Source organism: Juglans microcarpa x Juglans regia, chromosome 7S (genome assembly GCF_004785595.1).
Source record: "Juglans microcarpa x Juglans regia isolate MS1-56 chromosome 7S, Jm3101_v1.0, whole genome shotgun sequence".
In the NCBI taxonomy this organism is placed as follows: Eukaryota; Viridiplantae; Streptophyta; class Magnoliopsida; order Fagales; family Juglandaceae; genus Juglans; species Juglans microcarpa x Juglans regia.
The window spans coordinates 1,169,843-1,182,216 of record NC_054607.1 but is presented as its reverse complement, the minus strand read 5'-3'; the positions used below and the strand labels follow the sequence as shown (position 1 = coordinate 1,182,216).

General features: G+C 37.1%; 1 protein-coding gene across 2 annotated transcripts in view; it reads left to right on the top strand.

Annotated features, from left to right (window-relative positions):
• LOC121241214 (DNA-directed RNA polymerase III subunit 2) overlaps window positions 1-12,005 on the top strand; it is a 30,508-nt gene extending 18,503 nt beyond the window's left edge. Inside the window, exons 20-38 of one of the 2 annotated variants that reach the window (XM_041138899.1) lie at window positions 2,907-3,023; window positions 3,102-3,182; window positions 4,426-4,530; window positions 4,615-4,695; window positions 4,784-4,915; window positions 5,060-5,104; window positions 5,782-5,859; window positions 5,927-6,066; window positions 6,199-6,289; window positions 6,645-6,769; window positions 6,850-6,985; window positions 7,072-7,202; window positions 7,744-7,869; window positions 7,955-8,010; window positions 8,547-8,617; window positions 10,149-10,233; window positions 10,317-10,420; window positions 10,896-11,024; window positions 11,796-12,005. In XM_041138899.1, the coding sequence (XP_040994833.1) occupies window positions 2,907-3,023; window positions 3,102-3,182; window positions 4,426-4,530; window positions 4,615-4,695; window positions 4,784-4,915; window positions 5,060-5,104; window positions 5,782-5,859; window positions 5,927-6,066; window positions 6,199-6,289; window positions 6,645-6,769; window positions 6,850-6,985; window positions 7,072-7,202; window positions 7,744-7,869; window positions 7,955-8,010; window positions 8,547-8,617; window positions 10,149-10,233; window positions 10,317-10,420; window positions 10,896-11,024; window positions 11,796-11,846 (1,884 nt within the window). In that variant the 3' untranslated portion in view covers window positions 11,847-12,005. Of the gene's footprint in view, window positions 1-2,906; window positions 3,024-3,101; window positions 3,183-4,425; window positions 4,531-4,614; window positions 4,696-4,783; window positions 4,916-5,059; window positions 5,105-5,781; window positions 5,860-5,926; window positions 6,067-6,198; window positions 6,290-6,644; window positions 6,770-6,849; window positions 6,986-7,071; window positions 7,203-7,743; window positions 7,870-7,954; window positions 8,011-8,546; window positions 8,618-10,148; window positions 10,234-10,316; window positions 10,421-10,895; window positions 11,025-11,795 lie in introns of those variants that run through there. The other variant, XR_005935685.1, reaches the window with a different exon arrangement.
• Window positions 12,006-12,374: the final 369 nt, after the last annotated feature.

Genomic DNA, 12,374 nt, shown 5'->3' with positions numbered 1-12,374 from the left:
GCATTACCATGGAATTCGCCCTTTAACACTTCTTAACAGGTTTGGAAAAAGCTCGTTGTGAAACCATTAGGGCCTGAAGCCTTGTCACTAGCCATACCTCAAACGAATTTGCATACTTCTTCTTCAAAGGGCCTCTCAAGCCACCCTGCACATTGTGAATCTAGTACAAAAAAAGTCAAACCACCTACTGTCGGTCTCCATGGTTGTTGTTCAGCTAGTAGATGTTCATAATATTATGCAATGTGGTTCTTGATGATTAACTAATCCGAAGAACTGCTCCATCTATCATCAACATATCAATAGCATTGTTCCTCTGGTGCGAATTAGCCACTCTATGGAAGAATTTTGTGCACTTGTCTCCCTCCTTGAGCCATACTGCCCTTGATTTCTATCTCCAAGAGATCTCTTCTATCTATATGACTCTTTCAAGTTCTGTAACTATCTGACTCTTGCGAGTTGTTTCGAATTCAGAAAGAGTTCTAGCTTCCTCCTCTTCCTCCAACCCCTGTAGCTCCTTTAGAAGGGAACATCGCTGTAGAACTACATTGCCAAAGACTTGTTCATTCCATTGCTTCAAATCTTGTTTCAGCGCTTTTAGCTTTTATGCCATTATGAAGCTTGGAGAGCCTTGAAAAGCATAAGAAGACCACCATTGTCATACTCTGTCTACAAAACCATAAGATTTAAGCCACATATTTTTGAATTTAAAATACCTTTTGCCTCTTTGGATGCCTCCACAGTCTAAAAGGATGGGGAAGTGATCTGAGCATACCTTAGGTAGTCTTCTCTAAGTTACCTCCGGAAAATGTAACCCCCATTCTGGAGTTAGCAAAAATCTATTAATTCTCGACCAGGATGGGAGTTCATGAGTGTTAGACCAAGTGCACAACCTTCCCGTTAACGGAATATCCATAAGTGCCTGTTCTAAAATGAAGTCAGAAAAATCCCTCATAGCGGGTGTGATGTGGGACATACCTGATCTCTCACTTGGGAAACAAGAGACATTGAAGTCACCCGCTATGCAACTTGGTAACTCCCACCAACTAAGAAGTCCCGCCAGTTCTTCCCACAAGGACCGTAGACTCTTGCGAAAGCCCACTGGAAACCATCCTCTACATTCTCAAAGGAGCATGCCACAATGAATTCACCCACACAGTCCTCTAACCTTTCCACCACCCATTTATCGAACATAATAAGAACACCTCCAGATGCTCCTTTAGAAGGCAGATACGACCATCCAACATGATGTCCCCTCCACAAACTTGGAACTATTTTCTTTGTAATAAATTCTAGCTTTGTCTCCTGTAAGCAAATGATATCATGTTGCCATTGACGAAGTAAATTTCTGGTTTGGAGCTGTTTGTTGTGCTCATTCAGCCCCCTTACGTTTCAAGATATTATTTTTGACTTCATATAGGATTCGTCGTTACCCATCCCTTGAGACGCCCCAGGCTAGAGCTCCTCCTCCCCCCTCCCCTCCCCTCCCCTCCCTCCCTCATCATTCATAGCCCACGTTAGTCTTTTGAGTTCTCTTTCTCTTTTTTTGTCCAAATTAAGAGAAGGATCCGCTATAGATTGCGCACCTCCAGCTTCAATAATTGTGAGTAACGCCAAAAATTCTTCTTCAAAACCCTCACATGTTATCCCCACACAATGCTTGATCTCTATGGCTTTCTGAATTATCCAATCTGACACCCTCGGATGAAACGAGTTCAATGGAGTTGGTTCTGTCCCCTCAACAAAGGACTTGCCCCTTTTGGCGTCCACCTGACTTTCAACCATCATCACCTCTCCCCTTGTAGCCTCGAAAACAACCAGAGCCTCGTCCAGTGTACCCTTCTCTAAGTTACCCATGCCTCCCACACTGTCTGAGTGGACAGAATGGGATTTCTCGACAACTAGACCACTTTCTACTAGTTTTATGTGAAGCTGACACATAAACTACCCATTTAATCTTGAAGTGACCACTTAGATGTATGAATCATTTGTGCATGGAATATTAATGCTTAATGATTTGTACATGGTATTCTACATCTTTCTATAATTATCGAGAACACCAAGCTCTTTCCAAAATCTTGCACTCTGTGTCCACTATCATCCTCCAAAGGCTCTTTCTTTCATAATCATATGGCCATAGCCAAGAGTGCTCAATTTTAGAGAATTAAATCTCTTACCAATCCCATGGGGATGGCCCAAGTGGTGAAGGACTTGGTCTAGGGGTATCACTTCCTTCAAGGTCTAAGGTTCAACACCTCATAGGTGCAAACAATCCTTTAAGGCCACACCCCCTGGTGAAAAACCAGCGATTTAATTAGTTCCTTGTAGGGAAACTTCCAAGAGTGCAGTGCAAGGGACCGGTGTTTACTCTGCAGGGGTGGGTCTGAAGGACCCTGCCTTAGAGAGGTTCTCCGACATTAAAAAAAATAAAATAAAATAAAAAAATAAAATAAAATAAAATAAAAAATAAAATAAAAAAAAATAAAATCTTACCCCTAAAACACCTTCTGCAACTGGCAAACACACCCCGAACCACTTCATAGATGGAATTCTAAACCTGCCCCTACCACAAAAAATGTCGCTATATCTTCTCGAAGCGGTTGCAAACACCTACAGGGGGGGGAGAAAGACATAATGGGTAGACAAGTTTGATATTGTACTCTTAATCAATCTACTTCTACCACCCTTCCATCTAGCCAAGCGGCATTCCATCTTCTCAATGATACGATCCCAAATAGATTTTGATTTGAAGGGAGCTTCCACATAGTCCTATAGTCCATGCAATTACTTGATTACTAGTTAGGCTTCTATGATATGATCCACCGTGGTGATTTGGAGTTTACTCAAAATGCGCTTTAATTGTTTTTATGTTGCCTATCATTTTTATCCTTAATTAATGGTTGTGATAGTGCTACTGTTTGGGAGTTGAAGACTTGGAACTACTATCTGGAGAAGAGCTTCATGCACCGAATTCCTTTTTAGTTATATTTAACGGGCTGATCCTTGGCAAGCATCGGAGGCCACAGGTATTGCTGTATTCCATCAAGAGGAGTATTTGTAAAGTTTTCTTCTCTCATACCTATAATATTTTAGTTCTTTTTTAGCATTTTGCTACAGTTATGAGAAAGTTACGGAGAGCTGGCAAAATTGGCGAGTTCGTAAGTGTCTTTGTCAATGAGAAGCAGGTAAGTTCTTCTGAAACTATCATTTTAGGGTAACGATATACCTACAACCCTCTTACCACTCTTTTACATCTCATTTCATAATCAATCAATGCAAGCATGCCACTACATTGAAAATGAATTTCAATTTTATGGAACTACCCTTCATTTAGTATGGAGTTGTAGGTTTATCATTGTGTTGTCCTATTTCATTACATGATGATATGTTTTCATTCTTTAAAGGTGTAAAAAGTTTATGTTTCAGATAGTGCCACATAACCAAAACATTGGTGAAAAAACTTAGCTAAAATAACCTTGAAAACAGGCCACCAAGTGTAGTTCTTGTCATTGGTTAAAAGGGCCATAAATAGGGCCCTAATTAGTTTGGCAAGGGATACTGTCTTTTCAATTCTGAATGATCTGTTATGCAAATTAAATATTGTTTTCATATCAAATACCAAATGGGCTTGAAATATTTCGATTATGTATGTTTAAGAGTATAGCAGCATGGATGTGCTATCTCATAGAGAAATGGATCCTATTGCATTGACAGATTAAAAAAGTGGGATGGCAGTGGATTTGGGTTTGTTTTGATATGTATATGCCCCCAAATGGCATCCTATGCTATTCAAGAGCCACCAAAACGGCTGTCGATTAATGGATGTGAAAATATGGGAGAAACTTTTAATCCTGATGCTGAATACATTCAAACTGGTATAGAAGATCAATAACATCCTTATAATGGATCCTTATATACCTATAAAAAAAATACGATGAAATTTTTACTTACCAAAAAAAAAAAAAAAAAAAAAAAAATCGACGATGATTCTCTTCTTCTCATCTGTCCAAACACTGTAAGACATTCTTGGAAGTGTTTTTCATTATTCATTCTGTAAATGAAAAATATCCGTTGTAGCAACGTTTTGGTTCTGGTTATAATCTACTTTTGTTTTGCATATCAAAAAAATAATCTACTTTTGTTTTGCTGTTTTTGCTGTGATCTGTCTTTATTGGCTTTTTGACAAATCCATTAGGTTACCTATATAATCTCAAGGGGGTGATTTTATGTATTTCATTACTTTCTTTTTTTTATAAGATAACATTTTATTAATAGAAGTAAATAGGCATAGCTCAAGTACACAGGAGGTATACAAACAGCATACACCAAGGAGATAACATTTTATTTCATTACTTTCCTCTGCTACATTTTTTTGGTGCATTGCTTTTCTGGTACATAATCATAATTGAGGGGAAAAAATGTTTTCAGCGCTGTGTTTACATTGCTTCTGATGGAGGAAGAGTTTGTCGACCACTTGTCATTGCTGACAAGGGCATATCAAGGATCAAAGAGCATCATATGAAAGAGTTGTTGGTAAGTGTGATATATGCCTTGTTCTAAATAAAAGGATGAGTATCTCGAAACTGATTTCTTTTTTCTTTTTTTTTTTCTGTTTAGGATGGAGTTCGCTCCTTTGATGATTTTTTACGAGATGGTTTGATTGAGTATCTTGATGTTAATGAGGAAAACAATGCTTTGGTTTGATACTTCTAAAAAACTTTCAAACTCCTTCAGTGTTTTGTTGCTATTGACAATGTCTCTTATTGCATAATTATCTGCTTCATAGATTGCTTTATATGAGGGAGAGGCAACACCAGAAAGCACACATATTGAAATAGAGCCTTTCACCATCTTAGGTGTTTGTGCTGGGCTTATTCCATTTCCTCATCATAACCAGTCACCCAGAAATACTTATCAGGTGTTTTTAATAACTAATTTATCCTAATGATCTCTTAAATTCTGCATTTCAATGTTACTTATCAAAAATAAAATAAAAAAATCTGCATTTCAATGTACTAAGATCTTCCAATGTATTTTTAAATTTCTTCCTATACATCTACAGTGTGCAATGGGGAAGCAAGCCATGGGGAATATTGCATATAACCAGGCAAGATATTTATTCTTAACTGCTTATTTTGAGTTTTAAATCACTAGTTGCGTCAATTTTTGTGCTTTTTCAGCTGAGTCCAACTGGTCTTTCTTTTGCCTCTCGGCATGTTGTTGATTGTGAGATTAGCAAATTGTTCGTAAAGAAGTTACTGATAACAATGTTGCTCTCTAAGATATCACAAGGCTATTTGTTCATGTATGTTGAATTGTTTAAATTATGACATAACGCAAATATATATACATACACATAGATACAAGCAGGCAGATTCATGTATTTGGATCTAATACATGTAACGTCTACTAGCTTTTCGTTTAACCATTTTAATTCAGTATAAATGTTGAGGGTTTACGAGTATTCATTATCAATCCTATACTGCCTGTTCTATTGGCACGCGTCATTAGTTATTTTCTAGTTCCATCTGACCTTGTTTGGCAGATCTTCTCAATTTATTTTATTCTTTCAGTGATCATTTCACTTTCCTGTGGACTTTTCTGGGTTTTGAAGTTATAAAGTTAGCTGATACATTGGTTTCTTGGTGGCGTTGTAACAACCCTTCATATTTTCTTTTTTGTCATATCCCTTCTCTGGTCATGCATAGCTGCTCGGAGAGACACTTTTATAGTGGCAATTCTGTTTGGCGTATAACTGATACAGCCTTAATCTCTTGTGTGTAGCTGTCTCGGATGGACACCTTACTTTACCTACTGGTGTATCCTCAACGACCTCTGTTGACAACAAAGACAATTGAGCTGGTTGGTATGAATTATTTTGGAGTATTTCAGGACATCATTGGCTATGAACTAATCACCTTTCTTTTAGGTTGGATATGATAAGCTTGGAGCGGGGCAGAATGCCACCGTTGCTGTGATGAGCTATAGTGGCTATGATATAGAGGATGCAATTGTCATGAACAAGTCATCTTTAGATCGTGGATTTGGTCGCTGTATCGTTATGAAAAGGTATGAGTCATATCATTTAGTGATTGCTGAATTTATTGTCAAAATGTCACCTTGCATTTTATTTTATTTTTTATTGCCCAAGTAATTGTAATAGCTGCGGTTGCTTATTTCAGATGTTTCTCTTACAAACAGGTGCTCTGCCATTAGACAAAAGTACGAAAATAACACAGAGGACAGGATAATTAGACCCAATAGAGAGGGAGACGGTTCTGGAAGGATGCAGGTAATATCATTGTAACAAGTGTAGCTTCTTTGGAAGCCATATTGTCTCTGCAAGTCCTTATGATACCATTCTTTATCATTTTGCTTTGATTATTTTCTTGTTATGATATTCTTTTAATGTTATACTTATCAGAAAAATATTCTGTATACTTGGGCTTTTGCCTACTCTTTTGATCAATAAAAAATTTTGCTTTCCGATAAAAAAAAATATATACTTATTGGAAAAATTATTCTATGAATACTTTTTTTACAAGTAAATGATTGTATTAATGAGAATAGGCATAGCCCAAGTACAAATTTAATCTTGGAATACTTCCTGTATTTTCATCTCTACTGATAGGTTTGTACATATTTAGATCCTAGATGATGATGGGATTGCTGCACCTGGGGAAGTCATTCGGCCAGGGGACATTTATATCAATAAGGAGTCCCCCATCATTACTAGGGGGCCAATGGTTTCTCCAGCTGGACTACCAGATAGGTTAGTTATTCACTTCTGGGCAACAGTTCTTGCTAGGTTTCTGCTAGCTTCAGGTTGCTTACTTTTGTTTTAAAATCCAGAGCATATAGGCCCAGTATACAAACATTCAAGGGTTCTGAAGGAGAGTCTTGTGTGGTGGATCGAGTTGCTCTTTTTAACGAGAAGAATAATAATTTATGTATCAAGTTCTTAATCCGTCATACTCGTAGGCCAGAGGTAAAGGTTTCTAATATATCCTGCCTGTGGATGCTGCAATCATATTATATTCTTGGATGACCTCTTTCTTAAGTATGTCCCCTCAGGTTGGTGACAAATTTAGCAGCAGACATGGGCAAAAAGGTGTTTGTGGCACCATTATCCAGCAGGAAGACTTCCCCTTTTCTGAACGTGGCATATGCCCTGATTTGATTATGAATCCTCATGGGTTTCCTAGGTACCATCTGTGTTATCTTTTTTTCCACCTTTTTCATCCTTTTTCTTGCTTCCAGGTTTCTCATTCTTGATTTTGCAGTCTCCTCTTCTTTAATGGCATTAGTGGTTCCTTGACAAACAAAAGAAAGAACAATTAGAAGTTGAGTGGTGGAAAGCTTGGTAGTGTTACCTTTGATAAACTGAATTCCAAAGGTTGAATTTGAGGTGTATTCACTATTGGAAAACTACAAGTTTAAAGTACATAATAATGGCCATGGGAACTTTGTTGTCTTTGTTTTTTCCCGCCTGTGTGTGTTGAGAACAATGAAGTCTGATACCATTGTCCTTTTCACTTGGCATTCAAAGAAATGTGGGTATGCTGTGCTTTTGTCGATTAGAGGAAACAAATAACAAACTTTTTATTTGCAAAAGCTTTGGGAGTTGCTGTCGCTTATTTGCCATTCTTTTCTTCAGTTGCTAAACATGCAACTTCTATATTTTTTCTAATTGGTAACATTGCAACCCGTCAAGATGTTAACTGTTTGATATTCTGTTGTCATCAGCCGAATGACTGTAGGTAAGATGATAGAGCTTCTTGGGGGTAAAGCTGGAGTTTCATGGGGTAGGTTTCGTTATGGCAGTGCCTTTGGGGAACCAAGTGGTCATGCAGATACGGTTGAAGCTCTAAGGTGCTTTCTTCCTCTTCAGTTTGGCATGCTGTTATACTGTTTTCCAGAGCTCATTTTGCTGACTTTTGTTCTTGCTGTGGGTCAGTGAAGCCCTTGTGAATAAAGGTTTTAGCTACAATGGCAAGGACTTCCTTTATTCAGGTTTTTCTTCCCTGCCCTCTTAAAATTATTACACTGCAACATATGGTCATTTCTGAATCCTATCGAAATTACTCATTTTAATTCTCCTCATGGACCTTGGTTGGTCAGTGGGTTCAGAATCTTGAACTGTTGGGTGAAGTGAGCATGTTTTCAATTAAAATAGACCCTGGAATTCTATATTTAATGCAGAAGGTACTATCATTTATATTAGTGGGATCTCCATTAACAAGAGTAATCAAATTATGCAATCTTTTATATGACCATAGAGATATTTAAAATGTCTTTTGACCTTTATGCAAAAGAGACAGATGAGACATTCTTTTTCTGCCACTATGAAAGTGGGTGTTGATTTTTCCTTCGTTTTACCACTTATACTGCAACTTACAAATAGCAGCATTTTTTTAAAAATTGTTTGCTTCACCGAATTGGCTAATTCCTTACATGAAAGATGATCTTGGAATAGGATAACTATTGTGCGTTTGTATGCTCACACTTGCATAGAAGTAAAACATATGGACGTCCCTTTTCTTATCCAGGTATCACAGGTTGCCCACTGCAAGCATATATTTTCATGGGGCCAATTTATTACCAAAAGTTAAAACATATGGTGAGAAACTGACCTTTCTTTGTAATGTTCCCAATTCCAGTCTTGCTTATGAATTTTAGCTTCTACTTAATTTTAGATGTTACTATGATTTACTTTCTTGCGGGGCCGGTCAGGTTTCTAAAACATAATTACCAAGGGTTGAGAAGTTCTCAAGTCGCTTTAGACCTTTTTAGACACTATACGACTCTTATCAGCAGCTAAATGTGATTGTATTGTTGACACATTGTATTAATTTGATATTAATGGCAATTACCTTACATTTATGGCACTAAGATAAATAATACAGTAGCAGGAGGAGCACCGAATTCATTTGGGTCCTCTTTTTCTGACTGTCTGCTTTTCTGTCTCAACCGTGTTTATTATATTTTCAACTCATATGTGCCCTTAAGTTTGACCACGGACGAACTATTCAAAAGGGTGCATACAACTAGCCACTAAGGGTATAGATAAATTGCCTCGGGCTCAATCTCTCTGCTTTTAACGTAAGGGTGTTTCTCGCTTGATCATGAAAATTTTCACTTATATGGCTCAGTCTACACATGAAACACAGAAGCTCAAGTTTACCATCTCCAATCTGAGGAGGCGGCACAAAATGGTATTGGATTGGTGTTGCATGTGCAAGAATAGTATAGAAATCATTGATCACCATTTGCTTCGCTATGAAGTGGCTAGTGTCTTGTAGGTAACAATCTTACAACTTCTTGGGATAGAATGGGTGATGAATTTTTGAATGGTGGAGCTAAAGGAGGCTTGGGGAGGTATGCTGGGTGGATTCATGGGTACAAAGTTGAAAGGATGGTGCCTTTGTGCTTGATGAGGAGTATTTAGATTTTGGAAGCAACGTAATGCCTGAAACTTCAAAGATTGCGAAAGAACTTTGCCAGAGTTGATTACTTTCATGCTTGGATCTTTGTATGAATGGACTATGGTTCATTAGGACTCCCATTTCAAATCCTTCTTAGATTTTACGAGCTCTTGCTTCCTTAACTTTCCTTAAATTAGGCATTCCCCTTTGTATCCCCCAGTATACTTGGGTTGCGCCCTCAGCGCTTTTCAACAATACGTGGTGCTCTTATGAAAAAAGAAATATATTATCTAATCGTTTTATTGTATTCTCCATCCCATTTAATCAAATGAGCACTTGGGCTTCAGTTCAAACCACTTTTCAATCATTTGCTTTTAGAAGAAATTTTGCCAATTTAAATTGTGGAAAATGATCCAAGACCCTGACCCATCAGCTTTTTATTGTTTATGCATATCTGCTGTTCATTGTTCCCTAATCATTGACGATTTATTTGTATGCTTTAGATTATTTTATTACTGTTTTACTGATAGCAGCTTCATTTCAACAACTTACTGTGTGATAGAAATGCCTTCATTTGGTTGTGGTTTCAGATAATAAATGCATGTAAATATTTATGTTTCACACCATTTCTCTTCGTATACACAGAATGTCATATCAAGTTTACCTTTTAAATACCTATCTTAGATATTCATTTTTTTTTATAACCAATAGTTTTGTGACAACTAGGTCCTAGATAAAATGCATGCTCGAGGTAGTGGGCCCCGTGTCATGCTAACAAGACAACCCACAGAAGGGAGAGCTCGAAATGGAGGTCCTTAATTACTCACTCTTAGATATTTATTAGGTATTTCACCTTATGGGGCTCTAATATTCTTCTAACCATTTGTGTCCCAGGACTACGGGTAGGGGAAATGGAACGCGATTGTCTGATTGCTTATGGCGCCAGTATGTTAATTTTTGAGCGCCTAATGATCTCTAGTGATCCTTTCGAAGTTCAGGTATCAGTTCATTTTTATGCTCCATGATAACATTGTTTGCCGAATATGGCTTGCAATGCTTGCTTGTGGCACTAGTCATTGTGATTGTCTCAACAGCTGTAGTTCATCCGCCAAGAGGTAGACCGCTTGAATCTATAGAAGGAAGTTCATTTCCAACATTTCAGGCGATACTAACCAATAGATTTCTGGAGATTGTTGCAAATATGTTTGGAGAACTTTCTCTTTATACTAATTAACCAATTTCCTTTAAACCTCCACTATGTAAAAGGCTTTTCATATAACTGCCACGTGCTTCATTGCAAGTATGTGGCCTTGAACAGAATTTGTGTTCTTCTAGCTCTACATATTATTGTGTATCTTATATGGAATGAAGTAATAACCCCATACCAGAACTTTGATTTCAGAGAACTTATTTGTTTAATTTGTTTTTTCCAAGTACTTCAATACAACTCATACAATTTACTTTTTTGCCCAGGTTTGCAGAGTATGCGGTCTGTTAGGATATTACAACCATAAGCTGAAAACTGCAATTTGTTCATCGTGTAAAAATGGAGATAATATATCTACTATGAAACTTCCATATGCATGCAAGCTCTTAATCCAGGTATGACTTGACATTGTGTTGATTGGTTTTATCCCCATCATAGCTCTCATTTGATTTTATCAAAGAATGTCCTTCATTAAGTTCTTGTGCACGGTTTAAAGATGAATTATATTTGAGTAATTTCCCAGATATTCTATTTTGATATCTTGAGTAAAACCCGGTTGAGATCTCACATGCTACAACAGTTAACCCTTTCAAACTCAAATGAGTCCTTGCTCCACCTGGATGAGAAATCCATGCTTTCTAGCTCCACTGCACTCCACCACTAATCAAAAGCCATTCTTGTCAAACCCAGCTCCTACTAAACTTGCCTCAAACCATTATTCACCTAACTTAAATCAACATACTGTGGTTAGCCAGAGCCTTGGCAGGTAGAATTTGTCTCTCTTGTTTTAGTCGTCATGATGAACTAGGAGTGTAGACACCAAACATAACAGAGGAAAATAATAAAAAGAAGCACTAGTTTTGTTCAAGTGAATATAAGTCATACCGCAGATGCGTAAAGCTTATAAACACTTGAAGGTAAAAATATATGAGCATAAATTAGTGGTGTCATGGGACGAGGTGGATCTACAAGCTGCAATGGTTTTAGGAAGATCTTTTTGTTTTCATATTCAAAAGAAGAATAGGCATATTGTCCTAATACAAGAGAGAAAACCTAATATTGCAAATAAAAAACCTAATATTGCTAATAAGCTCTTCAGTTTTAGTGATCTTATTTTGAGAGTTCCATGATGCTGACATTTCCACCGTTCAATGGCATGCTTTCAGGAGCTCCAATCAATGAATATTGTTCCGCGCTTAAAGCTAGCAGAGGCATGAGTTGAAACTTGAAGCATATTCTTGACCCCTTATTGTACATAAATTGAAAGAAAAATATTCTTTTGTAATGCGTTTAAAAATGCTACAAAATTACTTAAGAGGCTACTACAATCCAGCTGAGTTTTCACTGCAATGTATGGTCAGACATTTAAATTTTAATTACCCTTAATTTATATATATATATATATTTTTTGATAAGTTATATATATATATATACACACACACACACACACACACACATGTATATATACTCTATTATAATAAGTGGCTATCTAACTGTGAATAGTAACTTTTGTTGTTTTTCCGTTAACTTTTTATATTTTTCCGTTAAGTCCGTTAAGTCATGTTTTATCAAACCCTTGACCATTTGACGTGTAGCTCCCTTGTAGAATTTAATGAACGATCTTGTTTTACCGAAAGGCTCTTAAGACTCTTGACCATTTGATGTATAGTTCCTTTGTAGAATTTAATAAACTATCATATTTTACCGAAAGGCTCTTAAGACCCTTGACCATTTGATGTGTTGCT